Raw genomic sequence first — 15,544 nt, 5'->3', positions numbered from 1 at the left:
GTTTGGTGAAATATGTGACTGATATTAATATGGATGTACAAGACTGGGATGAATAGGACGTGTTGATTTATCATAAAGAGAGCATAATACATACATAGATTATTTAATAGTGCTTTTAAATTATATGCATGGGTATTCTAAAGCCATTGGCCCAGTTTATTGAGTATATTCACAATCATACCTCATTTTACATTTTAAAAAGTATAAAATCATGGCATATGTTCCACGTGCTGTCTCTCTTTCAGTCAGACAATCAAAACAACCCAGAGAAACGGGACGTGGGAAATCCGGTGCCGAGGGCAGTGATTGGCTGGCGAGCCTGTCAATCACCCTCGACTAGGTGGGTTCTTTCGGGCTGCCGCTGTAAGCATGTTAGTCCTGATTGAGCGTCAGTGTTTGGCTTTGGGTTGACAAGTTTCCCTGGACGATCATGGGGGGTAGGAGTGAGTAGTTAGTTTACACATCCACAAAAAAAAGTTCCTGCTCACTTGTGTTGCAGGTAGACTCGGGAGATCTGACGCTTTTGGCAAATGTAGGGGGCTGGAAGTGTCCCTTTTTTTTTACGAGCCAGTCAAGTCTACAGTGGAAAAGCCAGAAACAAGAGTAAAGATGAACAGCCTGTCTTTTGACGATCCTTCGTTGGATAATCTGGATCCAACGCTGTCGCTGAATGACCCCAGCGACATTGACACGGCCCTCCTAAGCGACATTGATGGTAAGAAAGTAGAGCAGTGTTGTAGCTAAACCAATAACACTGCGTCTATGCTAGCTCCCGCATGCCATGTGTGTTTAGTTTGACTCGCCTCCTGTGTTTTACATCCAACGTTTAGTCTGTGAGGCTAAATGATGAACAATGGAAAGCGTGTGATTTAATTGTAAAGAGTTCAGCTCCTAGCCTAGCTATAATCGGCCATCATTAGTGTAATATGTGAGGCTAACGTGCTGCTAAATGGTCGTGAGCGCGCCCCGCCCCCTCCTGCTCCACAGACAGGGGTTATTGTCGTTCATTCCTCCGGGCTGGGTTCACTGCCTCAGTTGACCGACTTCACAAATCTCATCCCTACGTATTTTTGCCGATAAATACAATTATAACATTTTATTTTCTTGTGTATGTTGCAAATACGTGCGCTTTTATGTGTGCAGTAATGTTCTATATGTTTTTATTTAAGATTTTAAAAAAGCGTTTCTAGCTGAATGCTGGCCTAGCAATTCAGATGCTTTTTGTCTTCTTCATTTTATTTACAGTGGTAATTCATTTTTTTGTTTGCTCATGTCACTGTTTGGGTCATATTTTAACAAATGTATCACTTTGTGACTTTGTCTGTAAAAGGTACTATATCAAATAAAAAAACATTACCTTTATTATTATTATTGTGATTATTATTATATCTGTGTTATGGTCACATTCTCATAACTCGCTTGGTGTATTATGTAGAGCAAAGAAAACATGATTTAATAAGATATATCAGTGGTATTATTCTCAGTTCTCCCAGAGACTTTACACTTATATCTTATTTTTTTACATGACATAAGCTATTATTCTAATTTGTATTTTGCATATGTTATTGCTGTTATTGTTATTTTGCACTATCCTCATTTGCTGTAAAACTGTCAAATTCCCCACTGAGGAACTAATAAGGGATTATCTTATCTTGTTTTTAAGATAATAAAGTGCATTTCAGTGCAAAGCACCACTGCGTAAACTGTACATGGTAATGCATAATCCTGCAGAGGTGCGCGTCATCTTCCCTAAATTTGACCGACAGTAACCCCTCGGTGATGCTGCTCGATGGTAACCTCGCGCGGAGCAGACAGCGCTCGCTCTCTTTCCCTGTCTTGGGCTGATCAACATTGCAAGTCTCTGAGACGCGCTCTGATTGGTCAGGAGCGATCACCTCATACAAAACACTGGACTACAAATCCAGGGAGCTGCGTTTCACTGCAGACACAACATACATTCAGTTTTTTCCCCTCAGTATATCCCTGTTGAGCTTCTATATATTGTAAATATGTGTATATGTGTATATACACACACACACACACACACACACACACAAGGCATATATATATATATATACATTTCAAATATTTCAGATCTCTTTGCTCGTATCATACAAATAGTAACGGATAAGTCACTTGCGAGACCCTAATCAAATTATTTTCACAACTCTTTCATATATGTTTGTCAAAGTATACATGACCAATTTTCTGCTCATCCTTAGTAGTAGCTTGGCCCATTTAACGGACATTAGATTAAATTAAACTGATTTTGTGTTCAGTGACTTTTTCTGAAACAGCACTGTGTGCAGGTTGTAATTTAAAAAAAAAAAAATTTGTGTACCATGGACTTTTTCTTCTTTTTACCGTGGTATTGCAAGAGGTATCGAGTATCGTTTTTTTCATCCTGTATCGAAGTTTAACATTCTGGTATTCAACCTTAGTGCACTATTATAGTTTTGTATGTGTTATATTTGATTTGTATTTTCATTTTATAATCTGATATTATCTCTTTCTGGGGCAAAATGCTGCTTTTTTTGTCCAATGCTGCAGTAAAAGCTACCTAGATTTTCCTTTACTTTCTTCATGCATAAAGATTTTTACACAGTGATTATTATATTTTGCACCATTACTATTGCACTCTGTAGCCTATTCTCTGATTTGTTATATCATAAACCCTGATTGATTCGTGGCGGCTCTGATTTCTCTCCCTCTTCAGACATGCTACAGCTCATCAGCAACCAGGACATGGAGTTTGGAGGACTGTTTGATAACCCTCCATACACAGGGCCTCCTCCCACCCAAGAGCTTCCTGGTTTGACCCAGTCCATCAACTCAACTTCCCCTCCAACCACCACTACCACACCTACACTTTTATCTTCCTCTTCCATCCTAAGCAGTAGCCCCCACCTGGATGCACTCCTGGGCCCTCCCATCACCCGTAGTTCCTCCACCCCGGACAAGGCCTTCCAGCCTCCCACTTTCCAGAAGTCTCCCCTGGCCCAGGTGCCCAACTCCACACAGAGGCAGCAGCCGGCCTCCCCGCAGCAGGCTCAGAGCCTCAGTCAACCCAAGGTGGAGCAGCCCCAACCCATTCTCAGCCCGTCTGCCCCGGCCCAGACAGCATCACCTCATGGCTCACCAGCACCGAACCCAGCTTTCAGCTCCATGCCTCAGGCCCTCTTTTCCTCGCCTGCACCCCAGCCGCAGACTCCACCTCAGCCCCAGCCGCAGACTCCACCTCAGCCCAAGCCGCAGACTCCACCTCAGCCCCAGCTGCAGACACAACTTCAGGCCCAGACTCAGTCCCAGACTCAGTCCCAACAGGTCCGGACCAACTACAACATTCAGAACAGCTACACAAGTAAGCACTCTTTGATGGTAATGCAGGTTTATTCTAGTGCCTATATTGGCTATCTACAGGTCTTTTAAATGACTTTTAAAGAAGAGATCAATGCTACATTTTAAGCTGAAATGAGCTATAATGCCCATGCTATAATTGCTGGATGCATTGCTGTTTTATTGACCTTCAGATAAAAGGTGACGGCTCCTGGACTATTTACAGTGGCACAGAACGCCCACGAACCACCTCATGAGTCCAAAGCATGATGTTCTTACCTAACAAACACTCACTGCCCAGGGTTTCCCCAGTGTCTGCTATTCATGTATATTGAATTTACCCAACTAGAACACAAGGTTATTCAACCCTCAGCTGAACTCTTATAGACTTTGCTCAGCGGCTGAGAGTCTGTGAGCTAAATAAATGAATGAATAATATGAAACCTGTTTTTTTGTAGTGGGAGAAGTGGCAAGTCGAATGTTTCTTCTGAATTGTCTTAGATGCAATAAATGTTCATTACTTCTCCTTTAAACTCCCTAATCCTGGTAGTGACAGGTTGATTGCAATGTTTAGCCCAGCCTGAGCTGATAAGAAACATGAGGTGACACACTGAATGTTGTTATCACTTATTTCCAGTGAGATTTTATTTCACCCATTGGCCTACAAACCTATAGAAAACGGCTGCGGCTGCTCACACCCATCACAGCCCATCCTCGCTCAAACTCGAGAAGCAGCCTAGATGAGAACATAAACACGGCACACGTTTGCATCCGTTACGTTTCCCCATCCAGCTGTTCAGCTGTAAGAAACATTGAGCCCGGTCTTAGAAAATTGTAACAGTCGATCATAATATTGAGAATTGGCTTTGGCTGCTTCGGGCTGTAATATTTCAAGAGAAAATCACAATGCATCTTAATTTTTCCCCCCAAGTGAGTTGCATTAAACCAGTAGTGTTCACAAACTGCCACATCACAGCATTAAAAATGAATACTGGAGCTATTTGATACACTTTGCTTTCTTTCTTTGCTGGACTCTGATGTCACTGAAATTCCTGAAATGTTCAAGTGATTAACAAAGTTGTGTGTGTGTGTGTGTGTGTGTGTGTGTGTGTGTGTGTGTGTGTGTGTGTGTGTGTGTGTGTGTGTGTGTGTGTGTGTGTGTGTGTGTGTGTGTGTGTGTGTGTGTGTGTGTGTGTGTGTGTGTGTGTGTGTGTGTGTGTGTGTGTGTGTGTGTGTGTGTGTGTGTGTGTGTGTGTGTGTGTGCGTGTGCGTGTGCGTGTACTTCCTGCACTGTAGAACTAGATTAATAAGTTTAAACTTTACTCTGCAGTTACTAAAAGCAGGCCATGACATGGTTCGTTGTTGTGGATATTTCATACAATTTTTCATTCTTATACCATGGTTGGTGTGTATACTTGACTCGTGCTGATTGCTCATTAAAACCTGTTAATCAAACTGAGTCTAGTCCTTCAGTGCCTAGTCCTCCAAACACCACAGGACAGTGACTAACACTTCAGTATTACAGCGATCCTCTTACATCCCATTCGCTATTCATCTCACTACTTCGGGCTGCGACCAACCGTATGGCGTATCATTTGTTTTTCAAAATCTTGATATTTATTTTGGGACAATGCCATGGATGGATATCTAGCTAGTCCTCTTGTTAAACATGTGGATTGTTATTAAGTTTGAATCTTGCTAGCATAACGTCAAGCTTTCAGAGGGTTCTAGGAGGTGTCGTTTCTAAATATCTGATGTTTCCATTGCATAAGAACCTAATAGGATGGTAATGGTTGATCCAGGTATTGGTTAAACCTGTGGTTTTGGTCTCTTAATTCTTGGTAATGGACGCCTTGTCAGGCATTATCCCTTACTGAATGTAAATGATGGTTAGGAATTAAGGCTGAAATCATTTTTTTTTGTCTATTTTCCAGTCAGCAGCGTGAGCCAGCCCACCACCGTCTTGTCATCCTCACCTCCAAGTATTCAGCCAGTGACCATCCAGGCTCAATTCCAAGGGCTGACCACTACTTCTCCTCTCCTGGCCACGTCAGCAAGCCCGCCGGTTCAAACCATTGCGCCCCACATACAACAAGTACCTGTAAGTGTGTTAGACTGGCACCTGATTGGGCCTGAATGGACTTGTACACACAAAAGAAATGCTGTGCACTCCTTGTTTGTGTATTATGGAACCAAAAGCAGAACTTTATATCTTTATTGTTCTTGTGTCTTCGCAGGTGTTGCTACAACCCCAGTTCATCAAGGCTGAGTCTCTGCTACTGACCACTCTGAAGCATGACCCCTGCATAGTCTCTACTGTTGCCTCGCCTACATCCCTGGCCACTACCAGCACAGTACAGAGTGCCTCACTGCAGGTGGGTGCATCATGTGCAGCTCAATACCACACAATGATCAAATATGGTTTTTACTGCTCATTCTTTAGGTAACTTTCCCTAATTGTCTCTCCTTATTTACCAGGCCTTTATGGGTGGTGGCACCATCCTGACCACAGTGCCTGTCATGGTGGATACTGATAAGATGCCCATCAACCGCATCGCCATCAGCGGCAAGCCAGTGGGCCAGCCACACAAGGGAGAGAAGCGCACAGCCCACAATGCAATCGAGAAGCGCTACCGCTCCTCTATTAATGACAAAATCATCGAACTCAAAGATCTGGTCGCTGGTACTGAGGCCAAGGTCGGAATGAGTATCATTTAAAGGTCCCATATGGTAAAAAATGAGAGTATCATGTGTTTTTTTATTATAAAGCAGGTGCTGTATAAATACTGTGAAAGTATCAAAACACCTCAATGCACACAGCCCATATTGAGAAACTGTGACTTTAGAAGAGCCTTTAGGACTTCTGTACAGTTGTGATATCACAACTATAGTATATATAGACAGAAAGTTCTGCTACAGTGCCGTTGCAGTCATTCCACAACTGCAATGTTAGTGCAGAGCACAGATCCAAAAGACCTGGAGACGCTGGCCAATCAGAACAGACTGGTCTTTTCAAGAGAGACAGGTGCTAAAACAGAGCGTTTCAGCCAGAGGGTGAATACAGGTATATTCAGACAGATCGTATGGGGAAAAAAGAATGTGTTTTTGAACATTAAAACGTGTAAAGGTGTTCTAGTAGACACCCAAAATAAGTATGAGCTTGAAAAGGAGGAATATGAGAATCACCATGCCAAAGAAAAATCAGGCAATCGGCATCATTGAGAAGAGGAAGCTAATCCTATATTTTGTTGTTTCTGCTCTCTCATAGCTCAACAAGTCGGCAGTGCTGAAGAAAGCCATCGACTATATCCGTTACATTCAGCAAGTCAACCAGAAACTCAAACAGGAAAACATGGCTTTTAAAATGGCAGCCCAGAAAAACAGTAAGTGCTTAAAACCTTTCGCCTTTATTCCATAACAGCTTCTCTGCAATTTCAGTCAGTTTCCTTTTAAAGTAAGTCATTGAGTTGATGTTTTGTGGGGAGGTCTATAGATAGCTACTTGTATCCTGAAATGACACAAGTGAAAATGGTTTTCTATAAGTACGAGGAATTAAAGGTGGAACATGTCTTTACTTTTGTGCCCCTGACTAACCCCACTAACTACTCCCCTCGTCTTTCCTTTTCATCTTTTCCTCAGAGTCTCTTAAGGACCTGGTTGCCATGGAGGTGGATGGACCGGCTGATGTGAAGAACGAGCTGCCAACCCCGCCAGCCTCGGACGTGGGCTCCCCCACCTCCTTCTCACACTGTGGCAGTGACTCGGAGCCTGACAGTCCGATGGTGGAGGACACAAAGGTATGCAGCCTGTCGCGATAAATGCATACATGCTTAGTATCAGGTTAAATCCTCAATCAATCAGCACTGTATTTCATCAGCAAAATAAAATCTGTCTATTTCTACACTTTTGTCACCTTGAATTTATCTCTAAAATAACTGTACCTCTCTGGTCTCTCTTCTTCTCAGCAGCCGAGCATGGGCATGACAGACATAGATAGATCGGCAGCAGGAGGCAGTGCCAGCGGCATGTTGGACCGTTCCCGCATGGCGTTGTGCACCTTCACCTTCCTCTTCCTCTCCCTCAACCCTCTTGCCGCCCTGCTCTGCTCATCCGGGAGCAGCTCAGCCGGAAGCGCAGCAGCAGCTGCCGTTCCACATCACGCGGGGAGGAGCGTCCTGGGTGTGGATATCGCAGGTAAAACAAAGATTTTTTACAAAAATGAGCAGTTTTAAAATTATATAAGAAGCTGATTCCATGTGATGTAACGTACAGTAAATCATGACACTTAAAATGGTAAATGAAATATCTTCTGTAGCAGACTCGTGGGGATGGATGGACTGGATGCTGCCAACTATACTGGTGTGGCTAATGAATGGTATTCTGGTGTCGGGGGTTCTGATCCGACTGTTGGTGTATGGAGAGCCTGTAACCAGACCTCATTCTGGATCCTCAGTCTTGTTCTGGAGGCACCGAAAGCAGGCTGACCTGGACCTAGCAAGAGTATGTTTTTTTTTTTTCTTCATTAACAACCTTTAATGATCCTTATGGAGAATATTGATCATTTTTAAAAGCAACATCAAATTCCAAAGAAAGATCTATGTCACTGGATTCTTCCTCCAGCGTTCCCTTATATCGGTTCTTCGTTATCATCATTGATCTTTGATACCCTCTCCAGGGAGATTTTGCCCAGGCCAGTCAGAACCTATGGACCTGTCTGAAGGCTCTCGGTCGTCCCTTACCTATCTCCCAATTGGACCTGGCCTGTGCTGCACTCTGGTCCCTGCTAAGATTCTGCCTCCAGCGCCTTTGGGTGGGCCGCTGGCTGGCTGCCAGGGCCGGGGGGCTTCGGTCTGACCGCCCCCTGAAGGAGGATGCCTCCAAAAGCAGCCGCGACGCCGCCCTGGTTTATCACCGTCTGCACCAGCTTCACATGACAGGTCAGTTGGTGGGGGAAAAAAAACTATTTCTAAATTAAATCAGTGTGGGAGACTGAACACTGTAGGGTGGCATATTGAAGTGGGAATAATCTCAGGTGATTAAAGAGCAACTCGCACCCTTCTTTTCTGCTGCAAGGGTCAGCTTATGTTGATTCAGTGCCAATAAAAGCTTTATTGACTTTTTATGATTATCACATCACTATTATTACCTGTAAAATAGTTTATTTAAACACATTTTGTGTCTTATTTTGTGTGTATAAAGGTAAGCTGAATGGTAGCCACCTTTCAGCAGTAAACATGGCTCTAAGTGCGGTGAACCTGGCAGAGTGTGCCGGTGCCTGTCTGCCTGTAGCCAGTCTGGCTGAGGTCTACGTCTCAGCAGCTCTACGGGTCAAAGCCAGCATGCCAAGGATCCTGCATTTTACCTCTGTGAGTCTCCCTGGTTTGCACATGCACGACCATTTTTCTCAGTTATTTATATTGCTTTTGTGTGGATGCTGTCAAAATGAAGTACTTCTTCCATGTATAATTAACATCAACATGGTGCTTGCTTAAACATCATTAGTAAACTATAAGCTGTGTAACTCCATTCACATTCAACTTATGTAAGAAATGAGAGTGAAAGAACTTAAGTTATTTCTTTGATATTTTATCCTGATAGCGTGTGTTCCTGAGCAGTGCCCGCCAGGCATGCCTGTCATCCAGTGGCAGTGTGCCTCCAGCTATGCAGTGGCTGTGTCACCCACTAGGTCACCGCTTCTTTGTGGATGGGGACTGGGCCATTCGCAGCACCCCTAAAGAGAGCATCTACAGCCAGGCTGGCAATACCGGTCAGTACAGACAAAATAAAGTACCCTTCCATGTGTAACTGTGTTCCATGATTAATAATTTATGGTCTTGAATCCTCTTCAAATTTGCCACATAAGGCTTCAATCCCAGTTTTGTAGATGCACTCTCAGGCGGTTGTATTTGTCATGTTAATGGTCTGTTTGTACTCTTACAGTGGATCCTCTGGCCCAGGTGACTCAGGCATTCAGGGAACACCTCCTGGAGAAAGCTCTGTACTGTGTGGCCCAGCCTCATGGAGAGAAAAGCCCTGGGCAGGGAGAGGGGTGAGAAAACTTAACACTCTTCCAAATACCTGTTTTTGGTACTTTTCACCCCATTGGAATGTGCATTCCATTCATAATACTATTTATTTGAATTCCATGGTTGATTTACTATGTGAGGGATAATGTAGAGCGAGTGGGTCATTATTATGAATTGAACCCAGACAGGTCTTAAATCACCCTGAAGGGCTTTAATGTGCAATAATGACCCACTTGCTATATGTTTTCCTGCTTATTACACTACTGCTTATTAAAGAAATCAGTCATTTGAGACAAAATATTTATTTCAAAATTGTCCTCCAGAGACTATGAGCAGTACTGCATCCATAGCAGCTGAATAACAGACCATAGAATGCCGGAATTGACCAATCGGAATCAAGTATTTAACATAGCCGTGTAATAACTGACAATAAACAATAAGGGTAACATAATTCACTATAAAAATCTTAGTGATAGATTTGAAATTGTCATTGTATGTCCATGTGGTGACAAAATAACCATCCCTTGTGTGTTTCTCCTCAGGGAGTATGCTGATGCCCTAGAGTACCTCCAGCTTTTGATTAGTGCATCAGATGCGGCCGGTGCCACCTCCCAGTCCTTTGCTATCGGCTCCAACATGGCCACTGTGACTGGTGAGTCGGTGTCATTTTATCTGGAAAATGATGGAAAACATAAGGCGCTCTTTGATAATATAACATCAAAGAGGTGGCAATTAAAGGCAGCAGCTTTTGAATCCCAGCCCAAAAACATCTTCTAAAAGCTTGGCAACCAAACACTGACTGAGACTTCTTCTGTTGCTTTAGTGCATCAACACATTCAAGTGAAGATTTGGGCTCACTACTTCATCACTACTTATCTTCTCTGGGAGGATTGCCTTTGCTTTTTTTCCACACCTTTAAGTCACTTTCTGCAACGGTTCGATTTTCATCAGTTTGCCTGCAAAGAAGCACTGAGATAAAGTTCATTTTTACATTATTGACAGTGAGTACTGTGATTTGAACTGGGCTGACTTGGACCCTCCCACCACTTTCCTTTACCCTCCCGTATCCCAGATCTGAGCGAAAGGGAGGCATCCACTAGATTGCTTCATCTATCTTCAGCTCTGTCAAATCGGTGATCACCTTGAGAGGCGGGAGGAAGAGGGAGGCGAACAGGGATTTTAATAGGAGACTTTTCTTGGTAGAGGTTGCGCATATTGTTAGACGTGTGCGTGTGTAGTTTTCCCTCATGAGGGAGTCGTCAAAATGGCTTCTTTCTCTCAGCATGTTGGGAGTATGCCAGAGGGGAGAAACGGATTGATTCAGAGGTCAAATTACAGCGTGCGTGCGTGTGTGTGTTCTTGCATAGTAAATCTGAAAGTGGCTAACGGGGGATTCAAATATTTGCATGTTTGTCTGTGGGTGTCTCACCTTTCACTGTTATTGTTCCAACTCCCAGGCTGTGACCCCCACTCCAAGTGGTGGTCCTCGGTTACCGTGGTGATCATCAACTGGCTCCAAGGAGATGACACTGCGGCAGAGAGACTGTATCCGACTGTTGAGCACCTGCCCCGCAGTCTGCAGAATGCAGAGTGAGTTTGGACATACATGCATGCTGGAAGTTCTGCAGCCTGCCTGTCCTTTTTTCAGAGGACACGCACACACACACACACACACACATCTACTTCTTTAACCTGTGCCCTCTATCTCCCCCCCCCCCCCCCTCACTCTGTCAGGAGTCTTCTGCCCAAGGCGTGTCTGAACACATTCAGGGCGGTGCGGGCTCTGCTATCCAAGCCAGAAAACTGCCAGATGAGTCTGAGCTACATCGACAAGGCCAGCGCCCTGCTTCGAGACAGCCTCAACCTAGGGCCGCACTGCCACAGCTCTAGTTTAGACAAGGTACACACTCACGCACACAGGCACAAGCGCTCGCAGATTTGCACGTCTTAAAGTCAAGTCTTGTTAGGCCGAAAGTATTTGCATTAGAAATATTTAAAAAAAATAAAAAAAATGCATGCACACAGTGACAGATGTGCCCACACATGTGCGTGTATAAAATTGTAAATCGCCCACACAATCACTTGAACACACACACACACACACACACACACACACACACACACACACACACACACACACACACACACACACACACACACACACAGATTTCACATTACAATGCCACACACTTTACCACAGACTGCGAGGCCCCCTGTAGCGACTCCTCTCTGTGATACGGTGGCGTCCTCCCCTCTGGCGCTCAACAGATGGTGATGCTGTTGGATAGGTAGCTCACAGCATGTGCACGTCTACGGCCAGAGCTGTGGTGCATTGTAGTTGCATTGCATGTGTGTCTCAGCGTAGTGCAATGTACCTGCAGTGCAACACAGAGCTGGGCCACTAACCGCAGAACACACACACACACATAGTGAATCTGTGGAAAATGCCCTTCTACTTTGAGTAGAGCTCTGTTATAGTTAGAGCCATATAATATATCTGTATCATCTATCTAGCTATCATTCTACTCTTCAAAGTAATCACAGAGTCAGATTTCACCCAGATATTCCCAAATATTTGTGAATTGCAGCTGAAGAGTTGTAGTTTGACATACAGCTATCATTTCTCACTCTAGGTTGTCCAGTTGCTCTTGTGTGATCTGCTGTTGGTGATGAGGACCAACGTGTGGCGCCTGCAGCAGCAGGGGGCCAGTCCTGCAGGGTCAGGGTCGGCCGGTACCAGTGGCCCTGTGGGGGTTCACCAGGCCTCCCCACCGGAGCTCCAAGGCTTTCAGCAGGATCTCAGCTCCCTACGCAAGCTGGCACACAGCTTCAGGCCCGCAATGCGAAGAGTACGTATAACAGTCACTACATTTTGAGTCAGTTTGCTCATGCAAGTACTTGGTTAGACTTATTAATAAGACTATGTTCTTATCTTATTACCTCTCAGTCTAATTCATACACAAGCAGACATCCAAACAATATGATTGACAGGCATGGGAATTATAAAAAACAAGACAAAGACACATATGCAACTCCTTGTTATGGTGTGTTTGCATTGTCAGGCACTTAAAGCCATGACTCATCACAATGTGCCTTTAAAATCCTCATAAACCGGCATGTAGAAGAGACAGATTCTTACATGCAGTCAGCCAAAAATGGCAACATATTGAGAGAAGCACATATATACATCCAAACTCTCCCTGTGCATGTATTTGCAGGCAGTCCACGATACTGCTCTCTGTGGAAATTAGCTGGGAGGTGTTGCAGCACGCACGCACGCATACACACACACACACACACACACACACACACACACACACACACACACACACACACACACACACACACACACACACACACACACACACACACACACACACACACACACACACACACACACACACACACACACACACACACACCCCCACCCCTGAGGCAAGTGTTTAGCAGTGTTGTTCACACGGCTTCAAAGTCTTTCTGAGGTAGAGCTGAATATTCTGTATGAGTCATCATCCCTCCTCCTCCACCTCCTCATTACCCTTGCCTCCATCTTTTTCCAGTTGTTCCTTCATGAAGCTACAGCCAGGCTGATGGCGGGGGCCAGTCCCACCCGCACACATCAGCTTCTGGATCGCTCGCTGCGACGCAGGGCAACGCCTGGAGCCAAGACAGGTGTGTGTGTGTGTGTGTGTGTGTTTGTGTATTTAGGTAGCATACAAATATTGAAACGTACTGCTAAAATTCAACTGTGGATGCTGTTATTTTCCAATCATTGCTTTTAGATGTGCGTTACATTGAAACTTTGTCAATTAAAGTTTACCTGAGAGACAGTGAATGGCTGTAATCAGCTTCTTATCTATTTTGCCCAGTTATTCATGACACTAAATTCCATCAGTAATTAAACAAAAAGCTGCCGCAGTCTGATTGGCCGTTGGTGGCTGATACCATCCAAAAAGCTCCCTTGTATACTACGGACTAACAGCGGTTCATACTAACAACTTTCTTTGTGTTTTTGTGTGCAGAGGAGTGCGAGATGCGGCCAGGCCAGCGTGAGCAGGCGGAGGCCGTGATGTTGGCGTGCCGCTACCTTCCTCCCTCCTTTCTGTCGGCTCCCGGCCAAAGGGTGGGTATGCTGGCAGATGCAGCCCGCACCCTGGAGAAGCTGGGAGACAAGAGGACCCTTCACGACTGCCAGCAAATGATCATCAAGCTCGGCAGCGGCACCACCGTCACCAACAGCTAGAGAGAAGGGAGAGGGAAGGGGCTGAGAGACATGCATGGGCACTGTACATACAACCATCTCTGAAATACAAAAACACACGCAGACAGGAAAGAAACCCCCCGCAGAGACACAAGCATACACTCTGGCAATATAGCGTGCAGCTATTGAACAGATTAATTAAACTATACAGAATCATATCAAACCGACAGGATTTTTTTCATGGACTGTCCCTCCCACCAACCCGACCCTACATCAGGAAGCGCTTGTAAAGTTTGCACTCTTGTTGCTATGGATTATTACCAGAATAAAGGAGGATTTTTTCCCTCACTTACCGAGTTCAATCCCCTCGTGAGAATGCGTTGCAGTGCCACAGTTTGACCACAGAGTGGGGCCCTGACATCCAAGTGGACGATTCAGTGTGAATGATGTGTGTGTGTGTTTGTGAAGCATGACGGAAATATTTGCCCTTCACTTATTCATTACAGTCTCATCCCTGAGCTTTTTGACATAGATGCACCTTCTACACGCAGGGGTGCTCCGTGGGTTGTAGCAGTGAGCTGCAGAGCGTTCCTGGGAGCAAAATGACCAAATGGTCAGACTGTGAGCTTGTTCGGTGGGAAGCCACTCCGCAGGTTACGGAAATAGTGTTAAAAGTTGATTTGAATCATGTTTTTACTGGTGATAATCTGAGGAGAGGTGACCCCACTGTACAAGCTCTGTGTCTCTATCTGCACTAGCCCTGCGAGGCTGATTTCAATGAGATAAGTAATATTATGACTTCTTGAAGTTATTTTCATAGAGGTCATTATTTTGTTTTGCTGTGTACATATTTTAAAATGTATTTATAATCTGTATGACCTTTTGATTGAGCAGTATTTTGCATAAGTAGAGTGATAAATGCTTATTTTCTTCCCCAGAAACGTTTTTCTTATTTGTTAGCTTTTGGCCAGGCCCAAATAATGTACTTACTGTACCATGTGTTGCCATGGTAGGGCACGTGTGCAACTATGATGAAAGAAATCATCCAAATTCTGGCATCACCAGCAGACAACTCGAACCATAACGGAAACCTTTGGCACTTTTGCAACAAGTTACAGAATGCAGATTAATTCTGAATACTTTTTTTTTTTCCAAAGAGGGCCTGTAGTGAATCTTCTGGTTTCCCTTTGTAGCTTCAACATAAGAAGCAATACTTGCTCTTTAGGTCATTATAGTTTCACGCTCCTAGACAACCACCATTTATTGATTTCTAGAGACTGTAAAAAAAAAATTGGGCATGTGTTTTTGTCCCAGAATCAGTGTGTGTGTGTGTGTGTTTTTTTTTTTATAGCGTGTCACTAATGTGAAAGACTGAAAGACGTTGGATTGAGATAACGAGACACAGCCATGTTTAAAGGTATTATTCATGTCCTTTAACTGACAACTTTTCATCTCTTCCTTGTTCTTTGGTTTCATCCTTTTATGATGTAAATATTAAAGCATTTTTTAAAGAAGACTATATTGTTTCCTGTGCTTACATGTTAATGGGGGTAATGGAGTTTAATACCACATGATAATCATGATGATAAAAATAATTAAAAGAGGCCTTCACTAAACTCAAAATTATGCAAGTTGGTCATGGGGTCACATGTAAAAATTGCGGGAAAAAATGCAAAAGAATACATTATATTGTCCAAACCCCAATAAAACTGTAACAGTAAGCAAATGCTTAAAGTCAATTGCTGTTGTTAATAGTTGCCTGGAATGTGCCTTCTTAAAGGTGCAATATTGTAAAGGTGAGATTTCCATTTAGTTTGAGATGCATTATAAATACTGTGAAATATCAAAATGCTCTATCCACAGAGAAATGCAACAAGTCTGAATCCAGAAACTGTCTTTAAATGAGTCGTCAGGACTTCTGTACTGTTGTGATGTCACAACTATACTATATATAGGAATAAAGTGCCGTTACAGTTATTCC

General features: G+C 43.9%; 1 protein-coding gene across 4 annotated transcripts; it reads left to right on the top strand.

The window, feature by feature from the left end:
- The first annotated feature begins 405 nt into the window (after positions 1-405).
- srebf1 (sterol regulatory element binding transcription factor 1) lies at positions 406-15,082 on the top strand. 4 transcript variants are annotated; one of them, XM_083931963.1, is made up of 19 exons: positions 406-715; positions 2,717-3,361; positions 5,271-5,437; positions 5,574-5,711; positions 5,815-6,033; positions 6,605-6,719; positions 6,976-7,133; positions 7,305-7,530; positions 7,655-7,836; positions 8,012-8,273; positions 8,536-8,702; positions 8,935-9,103; positions 9,277-9,385; positions 9,905-10,014; positions 10,820-10,952; positions 11,097-11,262; positions 11,996-12,211; positions 12,923-13,034; positions 13,385-15,082. In XM_083931963.1, exons 1-19 carry the CDS (start codon positions 610-612, stop codon positions 13,603-13,605), a joined length of 3,621 nt encoding a protein of 1,206 aa, XP_083788089.1. In that variant the 5' UTR covers positions 406-609; the 3' UTR covers positions 13,606-15,082. The 4 variants fall into 4 exon arrangements, with proteins under 4 accessions (XP_083788089.1, XP_083788087.1, XP_083788088.1 ...); XM_083931961.1 differs by having other exon boundaries at positions 7,652-7,836; XM_083931962.1 differs by having other exon boundaries at positions 7,302-7,530.
- The last annotated feature ends 462 nt before the right edge of the window (positions 15,083-15,544 follow it).

The sequence above is a fragment of the Echiichthys vipera genome (genome assembly GCF_963691815.1).
Source record: "Echiichthys vipera genome assembly, chromosome: 17".
Classification (NCBI taxonomy): domain Eukaryota; kingdom Metazoa; phylum Chordata; class Actinopteri; order Perciformes; family Trachinidae; genus Echiichthys; species Echiichthys vipera.
The sequence above is the reverse complement of the archived record's forward strand: the minus strand, read 5'-3'. Positions and strand labels throughout refer to the sequence as shown.